The 24,100-nt window shown below is 43.5% G+C and overlaps 2 protein-coding genes across 2 annotated transcripts; both read left to right on the forward strand.

The window, feature by feature from the left end:
• The first annotated feature begins 2,699 nt into the window (after window positions 1–2,699).
• On the forward strand, window positions 2,700–13,119 carry LOC109751552 (uncharacterized). Its single transcript, XM_020310432.3, has 4 exons — window positions 2,700–2,975; window positions 3,101–3,292; window positions 11,916–12,236; window positions 12,527–13,119. Exons 1-3 carry the CDS (start codon window positions 2,859–2,861, stop codon window positions 12,207–12,209), a joined length of 603 nt encoding a protein of 200 aa, XP_020166021.1. The 5' UTR covers window positions 2,700–2,858; the 3' UTR covers window positions 12,210–12,236; window positions 12,527–13,119.
• Window positions 13,120–16,646: 3,527 nt separating this feature from the next.
• LOC109751549 (F-box protein At5g18160-like) lies at window positions 16,647–17,756 on the forward strand. Its single transcript, XM_020310429.1, has one exon. The coding sequence runs from the start codon at window positions 16,647–16,649 to the stop codon at window positions 17,754–17,756; it is 1,110 nt and encodes a 369-aa protein (XP_020166018.1).
• Window positions 17,757–24,100: the final 6,344 nt, after the last annotated feature.

Here is a 24,100-nt window from a genome sequence, read left to right on the forward strand (position 1 = left end):
TAAGACCAAAGTACATACATAGTTCTCATTGAACAACATATAGCTCTCCAGAGCATCTAATTAAACCATACATTGAAACTATGTAAAACCTTTCAATGCAACAACAAATGCGATCATAATCACAACCAAGGTAACAATTGATCCAACGGCATAATGATACCAAGCCTCGGTATGAATGGCATATTTTCTAATCTTTCTAATCTTCAACTGCATTGCGTCCATCTTGATCTTGTGATCATCGACGACATCCGCAACATGCAACTTCAATATCATCTTCTCATCCTCAATTTTTTTATTTTTTCCTTCAAATAATTGTTTTCTTCTTGAACTAAATTTAACCTCTCGACAATAGGGTCGGTTGGAATTTCCGGTTCAACTACCTCCTAGATAAATAAAATCTATGTCAACTATGGGCATAATTGTCATAAACAATAAATGAACCAAATAGTTATAAAAGATAATATATACCACATCCGAATCATAGCCAGGACGAGGGCCGACGGAGGCGGATACCAAAACCATCGCACTATATAATAACAAGCAATAATAAAAGTAAGAAAATTAGACAAGTATCTATTTAAAGTAAGAATTTTTTTCTTTCAGAAGAAGTTAAGAACAAGAGGCTCACCACGGTGGTGAAGGCGACGAGATCGGCGCGGGCGGTCGACGGTGGTGAAGACTGGGATAGGACATGACGGAGCGCTAAACCTAGACAAATCTCTGGGAAAATGCAGCTTGGAGGTCGAGCTTCGAGAGGGGAAAGCTTAACTAGTGTGGCTCGGGCATTTCATCGAACACCTCATGTGCATAGGAGGTGAGCTAGAGCACCACAAAGCTCTCCCCTCGCCGGCCAGAAAAAACAGAGCACTGTGGAGTGCTCTGCTCGCGGGTGAGGGGTATATATAGGCAACTCATTGGTCCCGGTTCGTGGCTGAAACTGGGACTAAAGGCCCACCTTCCGTCCTAGTTCTAGGCACGAACCGGGACCAATGGTTGTGGGCCATGAGTGAGGGCCATTGGTCCCGGTTCGTGCCTAGAACCGGGAAAAATGGGTCCACACGAACCGGGACAAATGCCTCCTGAGGCCCGGCCGGCCCGTGGGCGCACGAACCGGGACGTATGCCCCCATGGGTCCCGGTTCATGACAGAACCGGGACTAATGGGCTGGCCAGGCCCCAACCAAAGCCATATTTTCTACTAGTGATGTCATGTTTTTGTAGTTCAACAAATCATTTCTTTTACATGTTCTTATAGGTCAAGAAACAGCAAAATCTACCAGGAGAATTAGTTGATTTGACATATATGCAAGTTATTTGACATGCAAAAGTGTTTGCAGATTTCTCATATTTAATGTTGTATGGTGGTAATAGAACTAAAATTGTGTGCTTCTTGAGATCATGTGTCTCTGGAGATGTTCCACACACAAGTTGAGGCTAGAGTTCATTCCAAGTACTGGGATCTAGTTCAAACTTAGTTTGCAGTTTGAAGTTGATAGAATGTAGCTGACACCATATGACTATTTAAATTTCATGTGAAATATGTGGTATGATGTACATTATGTCAGTAATCTTTGTTCTGTTGGTGATTTCTTCCCTTTTGTTTTTTCATACACATTGATGGTGGAGTACATGTTTTTATATGGCTTGTGGGTTGCTGGTCTAGTGGCATCTGAATTTTCTGTTTTACCGGTTGTGTCACAAAAATGGAAAGCTTACTTTGGGCTAACTTGACCTGAATCACCTAAGGTTTGTTAGTCTTCTTATATGCCTCTCATTTACAGAAAACCTATAGAAGTTTGGTTGTTTGTTGATAAAAAACTTACGGTTAATTGTTAATACTGTCATTTTCTAGGTAACGGGAACATGTTAGCACCGAATCCTTAAAACGGGGTTGGTGTGGTGAGTTCTTAAACCAGGTTACTCATGTGTGTGTGCCCATCATTTGGACCCCAGGAGACCTCTCGATATAAGTACACAAATGAATTGGTTCAATTATTTTAAATGTTTTAGGGTGAAGAAGATTAATTGGGTTGTTTTCGAAAGGCTTTTTTAGGTTCTAATTCTTGATTTTATCATGTAGGTGTGCATGTGCGCCCACCAATGGATGCGGATGCGTACATGGCGCAAACTCCATGGCTCGCGGCTCTCAAGTTCAGTTAGTTGTTAGTCTGCTGATAAGCCATGACCAACTTAGTGGTTCGTTCTAGTACTGGGCATTGTCATGGTCAGTTTTGGATCTAATTCTGTAATTTTGCTCAGACTAGCTCATCTTGTAGTAACTGAATCTGTAATTAACTAGCCTTGGTGGCCATGTAATTCAGCTGGATCTAGTATGCATGCTGTCGCCCTAGTACTGGTGCTAGTGTTTAGCATGCAAATGATCTAATTATCTGTGGCGGTTTCAGTTTCGTTGTCTTAATTCTTTTTTCTGGATTTAAAAGTGCAAGATCAGATGGAAATCAACGTACTGTGCTTATCATTTTGGTCCGGGAGAAACAACCAACGAAACTGTCCAAGGCAATTTTTGCAAAGGACATGTTACTTTCTATATAGGGGCAAAGGTGCAAATGTTCCAAGGGGCCATGTGTAAATGCATCAGTGACTTGATCCTGCCCCTCTATTTCAGATCTGACGTACCATGCATCCCTGGAGCAGCGTATCATGCCATCGATGGTACACTAGATATTTCCCCCCACCCACCATCAGTACGCCGCGCAACTCCACAGCCACTCGCCCCCGCTCCGCTCCACTCCCCAATCGAGCAAGGCCGAAGCCCTAGCTCGCCGCCGGCGGCCGCCATTCCCCCCTCCCCCGCACGAGCCGAGCGACGCGCGCGGCCTCCGCCCACCCCCTCCGGCGATGTCCCGGCGGCGGCCGAGGGGCGGGACGCAGCGGATGGACGCCGCGATCGACCACTTCGCCATCATGGGCTACCGCAAGGCCGACGTCCGCAGCGTCGTCAACCGGCTGCTCAGGGTTGGTCTCCCTCTCTTCTCCTTGCCCCCCCCCCTCTCCTCCCGCGGGTTCGTCGGCCGATCCGGGAGCCGGCGGGCGCTATGGTTGTACGGTCGTGGCTGATTCGGCCTCGTCCCTGTGCTCAGGATGTGTATGGGAGGGATGGGTGGCCGTTCCTGGAGGACAGCTGCTACTCCGTCGTGCAGGACGCGCTCTTCGAGATGCAGGAGGAGCAGGACAAGCTGCAGCTGCAGGCCGTGCAGCAGCCGCAGGAGGAGGATGGGGATGCGGATGCGGATGACGGTGGTGGTGATGATGATGATGAGGAGGAAGCTCAGGTGAGCTCGCTCTTGTGCTTATCCATGTCTCATATTTTGATGTGATTGCTCTGGGTGTGATATTTCTGTCAATTTACACGGAAGCCTGATCATGTGTACGTCGAGTGTTCAATCCACAGGACACAACTAAACACACAACAGATGCCGATTTACCTCATCCACTCCTTCGCTACTCACTGCTCGCACATGTGTTGTACTCCAAGCACTAGTTGCAGTCCCAATAGTGTCATCTAGACCACAGTAAACATATAGTGTTCTAGTAGAACCTGTCAGTCCCAGCCCTAGCTGAATGAAGCCACTAGAAGTAAGGTTCAGATAAACCTGACGGCCCCTAGCAGAATGAGTCCAGCAGAAATAAGATTCAGATAAAAGACTAAAGCACCCAACTGGGTGAAGCAAGTACACCCAGTTTACAATTAAGCAAGCATCATTCTACAAATGATCAGGAAACATAGTTTAGGTCTAAAAGTTAGAGTACTTATCATGACTCTCGAAAGTGAGGAACAAGCGCAGAGCAATGCTCACACAAACACACTAGAAAATCCTCTTAACAATAGAACAGAAATAGTATTTCAGACTTCATTCTACAAAAATTGCAAGTTGTCTGGCAGTGCCCTCCCACATCGCAATTCTTGCACTTTCCAAGCTTCCGTGATTTCTTTGGTGCATCCCCTCTTTCAGGAAAGTAGTCCATTTGTGCCCCTCGCGCCTACATATGCTGTAGAATCTGATCTGCTTATTCAGACCCTCGTACGGTGCCTTCTCTCTGCTACTTGTCAGTCTCCCGACCCCTCTTTGCTTTTCTGGAGCTGTTAGGCCATGGAAAGCACTGATGCTGGACCTAAACTGTTGAATAAAGTTAGTTCCCCTTAAAACGTGGCTGCACAACATCCCAGTGTGCTCGAACTGAGAACATTCACATGAGGTATTTACGTGTGCTTCCTGAAATTGTACTTATCTAATAGCATGTTCCACGCCGCCTCAAACTCATCTTCAGTTAACATGTGGTTGACAACCTTATGGAATTCGGCCTGGAAATCAGACTCCTTCGTATACAGTTGCCGTAATGTCTCCTTGGCTTTCTTCAGCACATGCCATTTGCACCACCTGTGCACAGTCCCCAGATAAACTTTCTTGATTGCCACCTCCATGGCTCTGTTCTGATCTGCAACCATGAATGGCAAGAGCTAGGTCCAACGTACTATTCATATATAGGATCGTTCTAAAGGAACTTGAACATTCTTTTCATAAACATGGTTTGTGAAAAACTCTAGTTGACTCACCTGTCAGAATAGTCTTTGGTGCAGGCCCCCCCATCATCCGCAGGAACTCACTAAAAAACCCACTTGAAGCTCTCTACTTGTTCCTCCCTCATCAAGACACCAGCAAGTATAATGCTCTGAAAACGATTGTTAACCCCAACAAAAAGACCAAAGGTTTTCATGTAGGTTGTGTTGAATGTAACCACATCACTAAAAAACCTGTACTGCATTCGACTGCTTCTGTTAGTCCACATGAGGTTTTTGACCTTGTTTTCTCTGCCAAAACTTTATATGTCAAACCAGGGTCATCATTGACAATGTCTGCAAACACCTCCAAAGTCTTCCTAACATCGTCTTCTGCCTGCTCACGGCTGATCTTCCCACAAATGTTCCTTAGAGTCCTCTTCGTTAATGGCACCTTCTCGATCGACCCCAAAAACCTGCCAATGATGTTGTACACCTTTCCAAGATTCACATTGTTCTCCCTTAGCTGCTTTATCAAATCTTTAGTGTACACATCAATGTGCTTGTGAGACGGCCCGTGCACTTTTTCACCAATCGTCAACGACATAGAGTGGTTGTGGCTTTTTCACGGTGCTCTGTGATGTATCAACTGTTGTCTGCTGCGCGCAACAACCTAATCAAGGCCGGACACTGACATCTGCAGGACCTACTGTTCTCTGTTTCCGGTTTGCCCTGCATGTTTTTCACCACGACAAATCGGTCAAACACTTCCCTACGCGCCATAGAATACATTACAAAAATGAAAACTCACCGAGCACCCGCACACAATCTGTTGCATGCACTTTGTCCTCTCCGCGTTCAATCTGCTTTTACCATATCTAATAGCAAAGCCTATCTCCCACGAATACAGATTGTAGAAGTCGCATGCCTCACCTAACGAATCAAAATTCAGCCCGAGTACGGGCGTTATCACACTCTTCGACGACTCTTCCGCGTACTTGCAAATCGACTGCTCCATAGCAATAATTCAGGAAGGGCATGGTGTCCTGTCTGGTGGCGCACTACCCAGACGTAATCTGCGATCATGGAAACCAAAATTCAATTTTTCTTTCCTAACATTTTTTTCATTGTACGGAACAAGGCTAGCAACATGGTGCCTGTGGTTATTCCTGGGGGGTTAATATGGGTGCGGTAACGAAGTAGTCCAATTTGTTCAGATTAACTATCCAGTTTTTAACTGCTAAGTTCTTACTGAATACTGTATAAGCAACGCACAAATAATGTTCAGTCAGGACAGGAGACATAAAAGATGTAATCCTACAACTCCACGTATTTCATTTCGTACCTTTTTGTCCACCCATGGGCCTGCAGATTGACTCTGTCAGGTGATGCGCAGACCTCGTCGGCGATGAATCAGGTCGTCGCCGGACTCCAGCTCGTGTACTATTGTTGTCCTCGACGCCGATTTGCTGACCACAACCATAGCCAAAGTCTGATTCCGCAGGGAGGGCAACTCCTGGTCCGCTGTTTACCAACAAGGACATAGGGACCGGATCTGGCTGCTCATGACTATTGGCGAACTCCTCGTGTAGGGGGAACATGAGAAACCAACGGCAACGGCGGCGGCCATGGCGCGTCAGTGAAAACACACTGAAAATTGCTAAAGAACTTTGCAGATCTGAAGTCTCTAACCTGTCAACGGCATCGAGGAGGAACTCCATGCCAACATCATCCATTCAAATGGCCACCGGCGCAAAACGAATGCCGCCGCAAGTAAAATGGTAGGGGGCTGGGCACCAGCGCAAATCAGGGTTCGGCAAGGGTTTCCAGAATGAACAACGACGTGCTAGATGGACCGGGGGATTTGGATGGGGCTGGGTCGCCGCCTACAGCCAATGCGCGCATGTGTATCACATAGACGTGTCTGACAGACGGCTCAGCTTTTACCCCGACGTCCTGTTCCCCTGATCTCATCCTAGCACGGTAAAAACACTAACATTCTGGTCGATGGACCAGCTACCTCACGCATCTCCGTTGTCCCACCGCTATGTCTGGGTCCCACGTACAATGCACTGTTCCGTCCCGTATTTCACCTCCCACCTGATTTCCACAATTCAGCGTCAGATGCGTCAGGCCTCTTTTCTCATATCCCGAGCGCGAAACGGAAGGAGAGGATATCGGGACCAGCTGGGCTCGGGCACCAAATCGCCTTGTCCACCAGTTCTTACAAACCAGGGTACATAACAGGAGAGAAAGGGAGGGAGACGGGTGAAAAGAAAACAAAATAGGAGTGCAGAATAGGAGAACAAAGGGCAAAGAAAAAGGTGACTACCTTGGCCAGCCCGCAATCCATTCTTGAATAGACACAAGTTTCTCTTCTTTAGCCCTGTTTGACCAGAGTTTAACCATGGCCGTGCATTGTTTCGCAAGTACCCCGGGGCAGGGGTAGTTATGGCATCGAAGACCCTTCGGTCCCTTGCTAGCAAGATAGATCAAATTAAAGTGATTGCAATCAGCTCCCAAGATTTTCGTTTGTCTTCAGAGTACAGAGATGAACTTCTCCGTCACTAAAAATGTCCGCCGGTTGATCCACATCACTCATTCGGACGCCGAGGAGTTCCCAAATATGTTTCCTTCTGCTGCATTCCAGAACCAGGTGAGACAGTTTCATGGTTGCTGCAGCCAAATGGGCAGTTGTCATTGTTGACGATTCCTTGGTTTTTCAGAATCACCCTAACTTCAATCCTGTGTTTGACAAGTAACCAGGCAAAGACTTTGCATTTTTTGGGTGCTGAACAGTTCCAAATGTTACTGTTCATGAGCTCGTAGCATTTTCCAACAGAGAATGGTACTGAGTGATTCATATGAAGGGCTCGGTTGTCCAGAGACCCCTCTTGGAGACAACAGAGTTGAGGAAGAGTGCAAGTGAATGGAGCTTGTTGTCCGCCCGATCAGACGTGATATGTCGAGTGTGAATTATCCATTCTCCGCCTCTCCTACAGTCTGCAACAGAAATGTTAGGCCTGAGCGCATGAGAGTAGATGGCAGGGAATTGGATAAAAAAGGGGCCGTTAGTAGGCCATTTGTCTTTCCAGAATGAAGTTGCCTCCCCATCTCCGATTTGCACACAAGTCACCTCTCTCTAACCCCTTAAATGAGTGCTGATTTGTGACCATGCTCTTGTATTAAGAGGGAGGCGATCACCTACATCCCTGTTATTGAAATGAATTATTCTGACCCATCTTGCCCACGGAATGTTTGGCGCTGTAAGGAGGCGGTGAACAAATTTCATCAGAAGACAATCATTTTGAGTACTTAATTTTTTAATTCCAAGTCCTTGAATTGATCGACAAACTTGGTCCGAAGTGACCAAGCAATCAGCTCCTTTAGTCTTCTCTTTTCCTTTCCAAAGAAACAATATCCTTAATCTGTCAATCTCATTAACTACCCATTGAGGCAATTTGATGCATGACATGACATAAGATAAGCAGGGATAGCTGACAGAACTGATTTTGTAAGCGTTAGGCGACTTCCCTTTGAGGGGAAACCCAAGGAGAACCCTGTCAAACATTTGGGGACTGCAGAGATCACTGGAAGGAAAGCCTCACGTGGCAACTTGGAGTCCGACAACTGCAGCCCCAAGTAAGTCTGGGGAAGGATTCTATCGGGCAGCTTGAGAAATGTTAGCAGCTTCCTCGTTGATGGGGACGAAAGTGGATTTGGAAAAGTTGATTCTAAGCCCTGTTGTGTTAGCAAAGGCATCTAGAATGTCCTTAAGGAGCTTAGCCTGATCAACACCCCCGTCCAAAATAATTGAAGTGTTGTCTGCATACTGAAGCACAGAGCATGGCATCATGCTGACGACTGGATGTCGAAGGTACCCCTCAGACGTAAATTTTTTGATGACTTGCTGCCGTACGTCAACCACTAGAATCAACAAAAGTGGTGAGAGAGGGTCTCCTTGGCGCAGTCCGTGTCTGATATTAATCCATTTGCCTGGTATCCCATTCAATAAAATATCAGTCTTAGCAGTAGTCAAAAGGGACTCAATCCACATAATCATCAGTAAATCCTCTAGTTTTGAGAATATAGAACAGAGAATCCCACGATACTGTATCAAAAGCTTTTGTGAAATCTAACCTCAAAACCATAGCCCTTTTCTTTCTTAATCTGCAAATTTGAACAAGATCCATTGCATACATGAAATTATCAGCAATGCATCTGGTTTTGATGAAGCCAGATGATCATATCCACTAGCAGTGTAATGAAAGCCTGAAGTTTAGCAGCTCAAACTTTTGTGATCCATTTAACAGGACAGTTAGGAAGCGAAATAGGCCTGAAGTTACCGGGAGAGCAGCTATTTTCTTTTTTCCGAAGCATAACCATATAGGATCTGTTGATTCTTTCTAGCTGCAGACCCCTGTCAAAAATTGTGAAGGGAGAGCATATACCATTTTTTATGAGAGGCCAAAAGTCCTGGAAAAAGGCTGAAGAAAAACCATCCGGTCCCAGGCTTTTATCCCGTGGAATGTCTTTTATAGCAGTTATAATTTCCTTCTCAGTAAAGTGGTTAGTCAAATCCGATAAATCGACAGCCCGGGGGTACAGAAGCATGAGATCAATATCATTCGCTGTGGCCACTTGTGTTCCCATCAAATCCCTTTAAAAGTCAGTTAGTATACCCTCTTCAGCAGCATGGGTATAATTTGGGACACCATCAACCTCAATGTTTTTAATAATTTTTTCCGTAAGCGAGTGGACGCTTTGGAGTGGTAAAATCTTGTATCCTCATCTCCCAAGACACACTAATCAATTTTTCCTCATTGCCTAGCTGCCAGAGCGATGAAATGAATGATAGTTTTTTTTTCTTTTCTTTTCACCATATCCCTGAAAAGGATCTCAGTCAACGGTCTCCCCTCTTCAATCTAGTCCATGAAAGCCAAAGTAAATTTGCATGATGTAAGGAGTGCTTTGTCCAGTTTCAAAGTTTTTTTTTCCAGTTGGTGATGCAACGCCTGAGCCTTTTCAACTTGTAGCATAGGACTGATGCAGCATCAGTTTGTTCAGAGTAAAAGCCCCATGTGGTTTTGACCAGATCATAGAGCCCAAACCTGAATTTCCAATTGTTCTCGTATCTAAACAGCCGTGTGGTAGGAATGGAGGTAGTGGCTTAAAATATGAGAGGGATGTGATCTGAACTTACTTGCGGCAAGCTGTGCAACGAAGAATCAGGCATGGATAAGTCCCAATCTGCATCAATAAAAACCCTGTCAATTTTAGTCATAATTGGAGGAGTCTGCATGTTGGACCAGGTGAAATCCCTGTCCGAATGTTGCATATGCCTAATCCAGTCCAGTCATTGAACTGTACCATTTCCGACAACGACGCCCTGCCAGTGTTCCTATCAGATTGACTTCTGACGCAGTTAAAATCTCCTGCAACAACCCAGAAAACTTTCACGTTCAGTAGCAGACGTTGGCCCATAAACATTCATAGCCCAGAACTGAAAGTTGGATGTAGCTGAAACAAGATGAACTGTTGCAGATCTCCTTTTGACAACAGAAACACTAGAACGGAATAAGTTACTGTTCCAAGCCACCAAAACACCTCCAGCCGATCCCAGCGCATCCAGATGGACAGAAGAGAGGAGGTGGCGCGGCAAGAAGCTGCTCTTTTTTAAATATGAGAAGAACTCAGTTTGTTTTTCTGGAAGAAAATGACGTCAAATTTCTGAGACGAATGTCTCTGACCAGTTCGCATTTATCTTCATCACCCAGCCCCCCTGACATTCCAACAACACAAACGGATAGAACTGAATTTGTTCGACATTAATAAACACACAGGAGCAACATATGGCATGGATCATGTCGACAGAGTTCATAGAACAGACTCGAACAACAACTGATAAACTGCAACTTGAAGAAGAGCAAAAGCAACAGTAGACCCACGCAACCATGAGGGGGATCAAGCACTCTGACAGGACTAGTGCTTCCCCACAGAACCCGGGATGGTTCACTAAACATCATTGAACTGTCATGCGGCATTTTTAAGCTGAAGTAGTTCCTCATCAGTGAAGCCGCATTCTTTACCGAGGAATAGCAGATCTCCAACCTGCAGCGGAGGCTGGGCTTCCTTCGCTGGATAACAAGGCCGTTCCTGCGCTTCTTGGCCTGCATAGCATGCTGCTGCCCTTCTGCCAGCCCCTCCACCACTTTGAGACTTTGACCTTCCACTACATGGCCCTTTCAGCCATCTTCACGTACTTGCCTTCTCCATGCTCTGTGACGCTTGCTGAGTCGAGGTGCTCCTGCAGCAACCTCCAGAGCCTCTATCACTTCCTTGTGCGGCACGAACACTGGGGGAGAGGAGAACCGGTTGTTGTTGTTGTCGTAGTTTGCCCCCTCCACCGGTTACTTGAGCGCCCTTTTCCCTGACCCTGAGAGGGACAGGGGAGAGCGAAGGGTCAAAGGCCATGGGCGCCGGGACCATGGTCAACACGCTCATGGCATCAGAGAAGATGGTGCTGGCTGCTTTGGTGTCGTCGCTCCACACCACAGGCTCCCCTGGAGCAGGGATGAGCGGCGGTGGAGTCTTCATGCCGTCTTCCCCGGCGTCGCTGAGCAGGAGCATGGTGGAAGCGACACTGTCCTCACTGGTGAAAATGGTGATAGACGGCAGTCGCGGGAAGTCGAGAGTGGCCGGCCATGACTCCATGAGAGATTCGTGCGACGGCTGGATGTGCTCGAGTATATGGTTACTTGATCTTACAGATTTATGATCGGTTATTGATTACTGTTTTTTTTTCTTGTTGATTACTTCACCTAGATTTGTGTGGCCATTCTCTCTTAATCCCCTTGATTTTTTGGAGATTACTTTTCAGTGCTTATTTGCTTTGTTGGTCTTGTATAAAAAATGTTATGTGTTTTCACGTAAACACTTGTTTATATTCATAAAAATGACAACAGTCAATACTGCCAGCTGAAAGAAGTGAGCCAGTTGATATCTCCTATGTTTCTTTTATGCTGACATAATTGACTGATGAATTGGTGTTGTATATACTCCCTCCGTCTCACAATATAAGAGCGTTTTTTACACTAGTGTAGTGTCAAAAACACTCTTATATTATGGGACGGAGGGAGTATTTAGCATTGCACTATGTAGTATTTTCTCACTTGGTTTTGTAATTCAACTGAACTTGTTGGCCGTCAGTACTTTCTGTAGTATAAGAAAACATTTAGGGTGCACAAACTCCTGTTACTTGTGATAAACTGGATTTACCTCCAAACTAATACCTTGGGCTATCAATGTTTAATTGTGGTTTCTTATTCCTTCCAGCAACAAAGCTCATGCATGTTGTCCAATTCTTACATGGGATTTGGTTGGTATTGGTAATGCAGCAACTGGAAGCAGCAATGATGGACCCACCTTCAGAAAATGCCATGCCCATTGTGATGGTTGACAGTGAGGCACAACCTTCTGAGACTGTGTTAGCCGTTGAGCAAACAGGGGAAGTGATCCCCATGATCATGGACCCACCTGCTCTCACAGCTGGGCCGCCACATCCGGTATCTACAGGAACTGGTCGCACAAGGCGTCCCTGCTATGGATGGATCTCTGAGTCTGAGAGTGACTCGGACTACGAAGAATATGTTGCACGTCGACAGAAGCAGGTGCATGTCCCGGCCAAGTAGATGGGTGCAAGTGAAGCCACTTAACAGGTGCTGCTTCTGTCATCCGATCTTTCTTTGCTATCTTTTAAGTTGATATTGTCAGTAGCCAAATTTCTATGCGTAGCCAGAGCAAGTTCATACCACTGTTATTGTTCTCATTCTTTTGGTCGAATAAAGACACTCTAGGATTTATGCTTCCTTGGTTAAGAACAGAAAAGTTTTATTATTCAGATTGAATGGTGAAATCAAAACTTGTATGGCATTCACATGAGTTTGAAGTTATGTTCTGGAAAACTCCTCTGTTCGAAATGCTAACCATCGTTCTCTTGCTGTGGCAGAGAGGGGGCTGATCCACGGCGAAAGGAAGCAGGAGAACTGGACTAATTTAGAGCATTAATATATTGCTAGTACTATATTGTTAGCATGACGAACCGGAGGTGTGTCTCCGTCGGATCTCACGGGATTCAGTCGGTGTTGGTCTTTGGTGGATCTGTTTGGATCCAGTCTTTGTTCGTCTTGGTTTGGGTGTTTACAAGTTTGATACTTTCGATCTACAACTTTATTCATCGATGATGGTTGCTGCTCTGGTGTGCTGGTCCTACGGGGCCTTAGCATGACGACTTCTCGGCTGTCTACTACAACAAGGTTTGCCTGGTTCCAGCGAGAGAGGGGCGATGACGGCGGCGCGTCTTTGGCTCACTCCAGTGCTTGTAGTCATCGCTAGGTGGTCCATAGACCTGGTTGTAATTTTTATTACCTCTGGTGTCCTTTGTACTACCATGATTAGAGATGAATAGATTGAAACTTTCTCACAGGCAAAAAAAGAAAATTTTACCTTTACATAGAAGTACCTTCCATTAGCAAATTCGGTTGTATTTTCATAAGCTTTTATTACCCAATATTTTTCTAATATGATTGACAATTCAGGCTATGTATTATTGTTCTCACGTTTTCAAACCATTATGTACTATCACAATGCTCTCGCAAGATTTAGATCAAGTATTAGATTATCTCTTCTCTTTTTATGATGTATGCGTTGATTTTTGCTATCTCTTACCCAAAACATGAAGAACCTGAACTTTGAGCAAACTTTAAATGTTCACATATTATCGTATATCTCCAGTGTCCGTCCATCAAAATGGATATGGGAAACAACACACCAAACATTCCATTCTGCACCGCTTCACTACAAAACGATTATGGCATTTGTTATTTTTGAATGGCATTTTTTGATCATGGCATTTATGTTCTTTCTTTTGTGTTCACAGGGCAACTCAAATTGTTGGACCATGACAAGTTTGACTTTTTTAACATTCATGGTTAATTTCTGATATTAGAGGACGATATTTTCATAAATTCAGAGCATGGAATTTTTCAATTTTTAGATTTTCTATGTGTTTTTATAAGAAATGTTTTTTGGAGTTCATGGATTTTTTTCTAATATAAAAGAACAGCTAGCTGGGCCATTCTGGGTCAATCGGGGTCGCCCTGGCGCGCATGGACGCCAGATATTGTGGTCCCATTGAATTAGATGGCCCGTCCTACATGGTTTTGCCCCTCGTAAAATCCGTTTGAGCTCCGTCCGACATGGACCGCAATACCTTCACTACTTTTTTTTTGCGATAACGCAATACCTTCACTACTACTCGTAGAAACAAGAGGAACTCAACAATAAATAGGTCTGGGCGTGGACGATCCACCACGTTCCTTGTGAAGTTTGGCGCCTCAACCCAGCGGCAGTTCAGCTTCACGCGAAGACCCTTCTCTCCTGCCTTCTTTCCCCGACGCAGCTCTGAACCAACTTCGCCGCCCAAATTCCTCTTGTCCGCTATGGCCGATATTGTTCGCCGCCGTGCAGGGTAAAACCCTGTCTATTATTATTCCTCGAGTGTGTTTTTTACTACTTGTTTTGCTGAATTTAAGCTGGTTGCCGAAACGATTCACTGAAACGTTACTCTTCCTTTTAGTTGACCGGAAACTTGCTAGTCTAGAAGACCACGCCTAATCCTCAAAGATGAAATAGAACCCACGTCTAACATTTTGATCAATGGTTGGATTGATCATAAGAAGAAGAATTAGGCCTTACGGGATCTTACAAAGCATGTTCATGGATGACATGCTTGCGGAGTTTACTAGCGTATGCTTCCTAGGTAGGTGACTTACGTGTCGATATGATGCGGAAACACTTTTGGTTAGAATATACATTCTTCCAATTTGTATGAAAGACTAATATAAATTGCATCCAAATACTATATCATATATCACTAAGCTCCCTAGAATTGGAGGCCTCTTATTCAATCGAGGTCACCAATTTAGAATTGGGTCATCGATTTTGACCGGGTCAACAATCTCACTCATATTATTTTAATCCACTATGCTCTCTTATTTTAGAGCTCTTCTATTGCATTGAGAAATTAAATATTGGATTTGATTCATGATTTTGATTGGGTCAACAAATTTTCAAATCAATTGGAAGCAACCGGTGTATAAAAACACATCAAACCTAGGCACCCTCTCATCACCGAAAAAATAGCATCAACATGTGCCACTGTAGCACCAATATAGTACATGCAGCCACCGACGCAGAAATTTTCCCAAATAAGTATGAGTTGATTAGCAGACAACACAAAATCACACCGCGAAAGCCCACCAGAATACCGCATTATATATATGAGTAAAAAATAAATACACTCTACCATCTACACTCTATCATATTCCCCACTAACCAAACCTAAATACTCACTCCCTTCTAAAAAAGGTGTATTAGTTTATTGAAAAGTCGACTTTAACTTTGACCAAGTTCAGAGGCAAAAATATCGACTTCCACAATACTAATAATATTAAAAATTTGAAAATTCATTTCATGATGAATCTAAGAATCCGATTTGATATTACGGATATTGATATATTTCTACAAAAATGTTATCAAATTTAAAGAGGTTCGACCTTTCAAATTTGAAAAGTCACCTAATACATGTTGTCCGATCCGTTTTGATCGTGTGGACACAATGTCGTTTTAGTCACATAGCCCTTCCAGCCACGTATCATCCAAACAATCCACACACACTCAACCTTATCTCCTCCCATGCCCCAACCATTTTCTTCCTTCCTCAATCCCTGTACGCACTCCATTCTCCCAAATCAAGTCTGCAAAGAGGGCCGAGGGCCAGGTGGAGCTCGCGGCATACGCATGCAGCAGGGGCAGGACCGAGGATGGGGCACACAAGCGTGGCAGGAAGGTGCCGGCCCAAGCTTGGGCTTGTCCATGCCCACGGTCATGGCGGCCGGGCCCAGACGTGTGTTGTGGTATATGCAACAGCGACAGTGTTGCAAACGGCGGCGGCAACACACGGTGTTGCTCAACAATGGCCCGCAGCCATGCTCGCCTCCCTCATTCATGGCTGCACTCGCCTCCCATCCATGGCCGTGTTTTTCTTCCCGCTGCAGGGAAAGATTTTTTGCAACAAGACTCTTGTTGCATAATTCTCTCTTCAACGGAGCTCATGTTACATAGATCAAACGGAAAAGAATGGTCCAAAAAATTCCGCAAGAAGGTCGTTGTTGCAAAAGGCTGAGCGCAACAAGGCTCATGTTGCATATATCGAAGAAAAAAATGAACTGAAAAAGTTTTGCAACAAGGTCTTTGTTACAGAAGCATGAGCGCAACAAGACTCCTGCTGCAGAAACCAACGAGAAAAATGGCTAGGGGAAGATTGCAACACGACCATTGTTGCAGAGAGATGAGCGCAACATCAAGCTTGTTGCACAGATCAACGGCTACTCGACACTCCATCCAACGACTACTGAGGCGGCAGATCTTTTTAAATTATCCATCGGCCGACGGTAGCGCTACCCTTTTTTATTTCATGATTTATTTAGTGTGGAAATTTGGGGAACATTTCTAAAATTTTGTGATCATTTTTTAAAATCCCCCACAAATTTTGAATTTTCGAACATTTTTTAATAATTTTTGAGCACTTTTGAAATGCACGAAGATTTTACAAAAATTAGAAACATTTTGTAAAAAGTGAATTTGTTAAATTTCTGTAGCAACCAGTTTTGTAGCCATTTTTGAAGAAGGGCTCGAAACCGTCCCATCGTTCTGTTCATATCGTACGCCTATACAGAAAATAGAAGAAAACCAACATAACTGATCTGGCCCACTTAGGGTCTTATACCTCAAACATCAAGGTAGCACAACTCAGCCCAATAAGAAAGGATGTTTGGCCCAGTTAAAGCGATGGACCGAACCAGGGGTGCGTCCGAATCGAGCTCGCGTCCTGCCTGGGTTCGGATGAGCACGTCGCTTTAAATTTGACCCCGCCTTAATCGCCACCTCGTCTCAACCGAGCTGCACTTCAGCTTCACGCCGACATTGTTCGCCGCGGTGCAGGGTAAAACCATCACTGGTTGCTGAAGCAATTCACTGAAACGGGTCTCCACTCTCCAGAGGGCACCATGCCGGGCAAGAGAGTCGCGGCCCTGCTCGAGGACCTTCCCGAGGAGATCGTCGACCTGATACTCGTCCGGTTGCCGCCCAGGGACGTCGGCCGCTGCCGTGCCGTCTGCAGGTCGTGGAACGGTGCCACGTCCACGCCTGAATTCATGCTCGAACACCATCGCCGCCAGCCGTCGCTCCCCATCATCGACGGGTGCGGGCGGCCTGCCAGTCTCGTTGTCGTCCGTGATGCTGGCGCTAGAACCACTAATCAGCAGCTCTGGCCTTTCGTCCCAGGTCTCGAACACCGCAACGAGATTTGTCTCCAAGGCATCTGTGACGGTTTCATCATCGTCTCGTGGAGAGATAAATTCTACATGTGCAATCCAGTCATCCGCAAGCATGCTCTCCTACCGCGGCCTCGATTTGGGAAAGACATCCACAATGCCGTAGTTGGTTTCTACCGGCATCATCCAACCGGAGAATATAGGGTGCTGTGGGTCTCAGAATCAGAACATTCGCCTGAATTCAGCTTATACGTCCTCACAGTTGGATCCGACAAGCCGAGGCACGTCGGAGTTAGAATGACAACGGGCTCGTGGGCTTCCAACGAACAGTTACTGATGGCGCTGAAATGTGCGAAGCCAATCCAGCATCGGGGCTGTTTGCACTGGCGTCAATTTGGTGCTAGAGCGAGTATAGAAGATGGTGAAGATATTATTGTGTTCGATACAGAAGCTGAATCATTCCGGTGGATGCGTAGTCCGGCCCAACTGTACGGTAAGGAGCAGTTGTTCGACATGAAGGGAGCGCTTGCTTTCTCGGGCTTCTCAGGCGGCCTCTTACCCCAGCACCCCACTCTGGATGTGTGGATGATGCAGGATTACAAGGCCGAAAATTGGTCCTTTAAATACCGTATTGACCTACCGAGGCTGGAGGCATCACGACAACTTGATTTAATTTCTCTCAAAAGGAAAAGGAGTACACCACTTGATACAATGGTGAGGTGGTTCAGTGGAATGGTTGTGCTCAACGAGCGTGAGCTTTTGGTCCACTTTAATAGTAAATATGTGTTACGTTGCGATATCAATGGCAAGTTCTTAGGAATGGTGAACATTGCAAAGAAATAATATTGTATGTTTTTTACTGAGCATTGCCTGCAAGAGAGCATAATCCCAATAATTTCGTCTCATGAGATGCAAGAAGAAGATGAGGAACCTCCATTCTCCACAAGGCATGTCTGAATGTTCAGGCTGGTGTGTTTTCCTCTTGTAGTGTCTATACATACTGTCACAAATGAGCCACAGCTCTATTCTTTGCGCCCGCAAAAAATAAGCTCTATTCTTTGCCGCTTATTAGTTATTACTAGTCGTCAACCCGTGTGGATGCACGTGCTAGTCATGTTGGGAAGGCATGGTGATATTAATAGCTTCTTGGATACACAGACACTTAAATATGTCTGAAATATTAGATATCCAGTATTTACCTATTAAATATTAGGATTGAAATCATTAAACCTTTTTTACGATATGTCAGTATGTCTAAGATTGGTTAGTTCGAAGAAGAACATAAGTAAATGTTAGGCGAATTTCGGAGAAACACCCAAATTGAGCGTACACTTATCATATATTCACGTTTCATGATCAAAATGTAAGGGAAACTGCATTCCCAACTATGTTTTTGCAAAGCAGCATAATATATTGGAAAATAATTTCATTGTTCTGGCTTTTATGAGATATTTCTTACTCTCAAATTTATTGCTGGATCCTCATTTTTGATATCCTTATTTTACTTGGCCCCATCATATGGAAAATTAACAAAAAAATCCTTTATAATGCAAATAGTAGAGAACCATAAAATGGTTTACGGAGAAAGAATATCGGAGATACAAAGCAAAATGAAAATAACTTATTAGCAGCCATTGGGTCATATGACTAATTGTAAACAAAATCAGGCAATAAATTGAAAACGTTTGATCACCTGATGTGAACACATGCACCTCATTTATTGTATTATGTTTTCTTGCTTCGTGAATGAGCAATGACATCTTAATTAAGTTACCAGGTGATTCCACATCTTCATTTTTTTTAACATCTGAAGCATAATTACGACATAAAAGCAAAGGAGGCATTAGTTTGTACGAACATAAAAGCAATGGAATCAAATATATGAAAAATTGTCGACATAAAAGCAAAGGAGGCATTAGTTTGTACGAACATAATTAAGAAGACAACTATTTACCCATAGCATCCATATTCCATAGTCGATACAACCAGATGATTTTAAAACATTTAATTGATATTTGAAAAAATATATTAGTTAATTGTACTTGATATATACTAAAATAAACAAAATGCATTTACAAAAATAAATAAACTACCTAAACAAAATTTTAAAGGGCTATCTCTGAAAACAAAATGTAAGTAGCATTAGCAATGAATCAACATTACAAACCATTTTTTCTAGAAAAAGTAGTTACCGTAGATAGGGACCAACAATCAATTAGTAAGTCACATAAACTATGATTCCTATGGTTAGATCAATTGACAAAAAAATTCTCCTTATTAATCTTTCAGTATGACCAAGCCTGAAATAAAATGGAAGCTAAAGCAACAATTTGAATCCGGAGCATAGCTAAAATAGCAGCAGTTTTGTTATCCGAAAGGGAATTTTCTGTATCAAATGACAACAAAAATCATGATAAGTGTTGGCTAATACGAAAAGAGTAGACCAGTTAATAATCCGAGGAAACTCCTAGCAGGTGTAGCAGAACACGCTAGCTTTAGCATTAGATAGAATAGCTTCGGCAGGGATTTTGTTTCTCCATCAAGCACATAGGTCTATAAATATGACAATGCAGCATGAGAAAAGTAAACCAGTGAGGCTAGTACGTGTGCCATGGTATTTTGGTAGCATTGTCCGCAATACACATATTTTTTTAAGAAAGTACACCTCTTGTAGCTCAAGTCAGAACTAAACTGCTGAAATGACATCCTTTATAACCTGAAGAGTACACATGATGGATCAAGATATGACTTCGGTTCTGTGACAAATTATCATCTAAATCTCTGTTAACTGAACAAAGCATAACAATAAATCTAATGGAGATATTTAGAAAAGATTAATCTCTTTTTCATCTATCCAAAGGACAAATACTCAGTTCATATCTATTGTACTTCATGGGAAAACAAAATAACCAAAAAGGGAGAAGATGAGATAGAATTTATAGAACAAATACAGTGAACAGTCACCTGGTGGCTGCCCTACGCATTGGCTGTGGAGGCTCTTTTTCACACCGGAATCAATCCACCTGTCTGCTTGCACAGCCGGCTTGTGTACATGTCCATCTGCATGTTGCTGCTGTCTAAAGTATCCATCTTCAACGAATTTAGGATTGAGCCTTGCTACATACCTACAGAAAGTTGTACCTGTGCAAGTTCTGCAGCCGGCATCGGCAGAGTAATTGGTAAGGGCAATAATATATGCTTCACGTCAGCTTCACACGGCTGCAGCAACCTATTTTCATTAGGGACCGAGATATGTACAATCTAGTGCGGCAATTGCAAACCTATGGCATAGAATAGGGACACTGAAGAACCTCTGGCTTGACGGATGCACGGATCCTGATGTGTAAGTCGGCGCATCAGCGTATGGCCGTGAGTAAAACCTGTAGTTAATATTGATTAGATGGAAAGTCCTGATGGCGCTGCTGTGGAAAGAGGAGAACGGCGGCGACGGCTAGACACACGCCATGCATAGAAGAAACAAAGATGAGAAGGGCTTGACAAAGGAAAGAGGCACAGTTGGCTTGCATCACGACATTATGGGAACCATATGTTTTTTTTCTAGTTTTCTTTAAGATAGAAAATCGTTTTTCCCGGGGGGAATAGGTTTGTCAGATCAAGGAGATGTATAAAGAAGGTAAATTGGTTGCAACCGCTCCCCAAAGGCAGGATCCAGTGTGACGTGCCGATCAAAAGCTGGGTTGTGCAACTATACATAAGAAAGATTTTGCTTTCTTTCTAAGAAAATTAGAGGAACCCAAGGGAGCAAGACTCCCTTATGTGGTAGTATTGGATAACATGTCCTAGACGTGAGCGATTGAGGGAGTTGGTTCATGGGCGATGCGTTAAGAGAGATGCATGTTTTCTTTCTGTGAATTGATAGAGATACGTGTTTTTTTTATGTTAGTCGATCTACACCGTAATAATTCGGTCTCACCAGATTAACGGCTCGGTCTCACCAGATTAACGGCTCGTAAAATCTAATTAACGTGGGAATTCCTAGGAAGTGCCTAATTAGTATAGGTATAGATAGATAGATAGATAGATAGATATAAAGGTATAGATAGATAGATAGATAGATAGATATAGATAGATATAGATTAGTACTGCTACTAGTAGAACATGCCATGTCACTTGGATGGCCGTAGCAGCAAATACACTATCATCCTTGTTGATAGTTTGTTCTTTGCTGATAGCACATTCTGAGACTTTCTTACCTTATTGGCTGATTGTTTGATCTTTGATGTTCAATATGCAATCTGGCCCCAACTCCTAAGTTGCACCTTCTTATAGCTCCTTGTGTCGATCTCATCAACTTTCTTGACACTTGATTATCATAGTTATGTCTGATTGTTTTTCGATAAAGGATGTTTTTATTGACTCATAATGTAGCATCGAGGATACAATCATAATGAGTACACACTCGGCCTCTACATAGCTAGGATGCACACAACCAATACTAACACACACAAATGATCACACTAGTAGAAAAGGGTCAAATGTGAGACACATTAGTCCCAGTTTGTATTTGAGCCGGCACTAATGTGTCCATTAGTGCCGGTTCAAACGGCTAGGCGGGAGGAGATCTTTAGTACCGGTTCCGTGCGAACCTTTAGTACCGGTTCATGCCACGAACCGGTACTAAAGAGGCTGGGGCCCGGCCAGCCCCTTTAGTACCGGTTCGTGGCATGCACCGGTAGTAAAGAGGTTGTGGCAGGCTGTTTTTAGTCCCACCTTGCTCCCCTAGCAAGATTTTTACCACCTTAAATATGTTACTTCTCAAACTATCACAAGCACTTGGTCTTCATTGAACTCTATGTGTAAAATTTGTGGTCGCAATATGAGTCTTCACCGGTTTCTAAACCGTTGAGGACTCATGTTGACAATTCAGATTGTACACAAAAAGATCATTGATAATCAATGTATTTTTTATGTATATTTTTACATGTTTACGCCCTCACTCTCTCCACTCACTCGGTCTCCCCCTCAATCCCCCCGCGCCGGTCCTCCCTCGCCGGCCGCCCCTCACTCTCTGCTGACATGTTTATGTCCTCACTCTCTCCACTCACTCGGTAAAAATTGGACGCACTTCGTGTACAAACTGGACAATCTCTTTCGGAGTATCAGGCTTTCGGATGAGAACTCATCTGTTACACGGTTACTTCATTTTTTTAAACTTATTTGAACTCCCGTCTTTTTTTGCGTTCAGTATGCAGCATTCAAAGCGACGTCATCAATTTTCAACCCTTTCTGACATCATTTGCTCTTTTTCAGTCATTTACCGATTTGTTTATAGAGCTAAATGACCGTGAAATTGAAAATCACTACAAAATGAACTCTGAAAATGTTGAAACTTGGCATGGTATCCTCATTTCTCCCACATAGCATGTGCAAAAGAGTAGAGAGGGTCACGGCAAAAACTGGACGCACTTCGTGTACAAACTGAACAATCTCTTTCGGAGTATCAGGGTTTCGGACGAGAACTCATCTGTTACACGGTTACTTCATTTTTTAAACTTATTTGAACTCCAGACTTTTTTGCGTTCAGTATGCAGCATTTAAAGCGACGTCATCAATTTTCAACCCTTTACATCATTTGCTCTTTTTCAGTCATTTACCGATTTGTTTAGAGAGCTAAATGACCGTGAAATTGAAAATCACTACAAAATGAATTCTGAAAATGTTGAAACTTGGCATGGTATCATCATTTCACCCACATAGCATGTGCAAAAGAGTAGAGAGGGTTACAGCAAAAACTGGACGCACTTCGTGTACAAACTGGACAATCTCTTTCGGAGTATCAGGGTTTCGGACGAGAACTCATCTGTTACACGGTTACTTCATTTTTTAAACTTATTTGAACTCCAGACTTTTTTTGCGTTCAGTATGCAGCATTCAAAGCGACGTCATCAATTTTCAACCCTTTCTGACATCATTTGCTCTTTTTCAGTCATTTACCGATTTGTTTAGAGAGCTAAATGACCGTGTAATTAAAAATCACTACAAAATGAACCCTGAAAATGTTGAAACTTGGCATGGTATCATCATTTCACCCACATAGTATGTGCAAAAGAGTAGAGAGGGTCACGGCAAAAACTGGACGCACTTCGTGTACAAACTGGACAATCTCTTTCGAAGTATCAGGGTTTCGGACGAGAACTCATCTGTTACACAGTTACTTCATTTTTTTAAACTTATTTGAACTCCAGACTTTTTTTGCGTTCAGTATGCATCATTCAAAGCGACGTCATCAATTTTCAACCCTTTCTGACATTATTTGCTCTTTTTCAGTCATTTACCGATTTGTTTAGAGAGCTAAATGACCGTGAAATTGAAAATCACTACAAAATGAACTCTGAAAATGTTAAAACTTGGCATGGTATCATCATTTCACCCACATAGCATGTGCGATAAAGTAGAGAGGGTCACGGCAAAAACTGGACGCACTTCGTGTACAAACTGGACAATCTCTTTCGAAGTATCAGGGTTTCGGACGAGAACTCATCTGTTACACCGGCAATTAAATTTTTTAATAACTTATTACAACGCAGGACTTTTTTTGCGTTCAGCAGGCGCCATTCAAAGCCACGTCATCAAGTTTCAACCCTTTCTGATATAATTTGCTATTTTTAATGCATTTACTGATTTGTTTTGAGCTAAATGACCCTGAAATTGAAAAGCACTATAAATGAACTCTGAAAAGCACTACAAATAGAAGAAAATAAATAAAGCAGAAAAGAAAAAAACTATATAAAAAAACTACTCAGAAATAAATACAAGAAAATAAATAAAGCAGAAAAGAAAAAAACTATATAAAAAACTACTCACAAATAAATAGAAGAAAATAAATAAAGCAGAAAATAAAAAAACTATATAAAAAAATTACTCAGAAATAAATAGAAGAAAATAAATAATGCAAAAAATAAAAAACTATATAAAAAATTGTTGGGGCGCTATCTAGTGGGCCTGCCAGACATCGGGTGTGCAAATTCAGGCCCAGAAGGCCCAGCAGGCTCACAGGGCAGTGCGCCATAGTTAGGCCCAGAAGCCTGCTATACAGAGGAGTTCGAGGGAGCAGCCGCGGCTGGGTTCATAAACCAGTGCGGCTGCCCTTCGCCCGGCGAGGTGGGACTAAACTTTGCGCCCCTCGCCTGGCAGCGCACCCCCTTTAGTACCAGGTGGTGGCTCCA

This window comes from Aegilops tauschii, chromosome 7 (assembly GCF_002575655.3).
Source record: "Aegilops tauschii subsp. strangulata cultivar AL8/78 chromosome 7, Aet v6.0, whole genome shotgun sequence".
NCBI lineage: Eukaryota > Viridiplantae > Streptophyta > Magnoliopsida > Poales > Poaceae > Aegilops > Aegilops tauschii.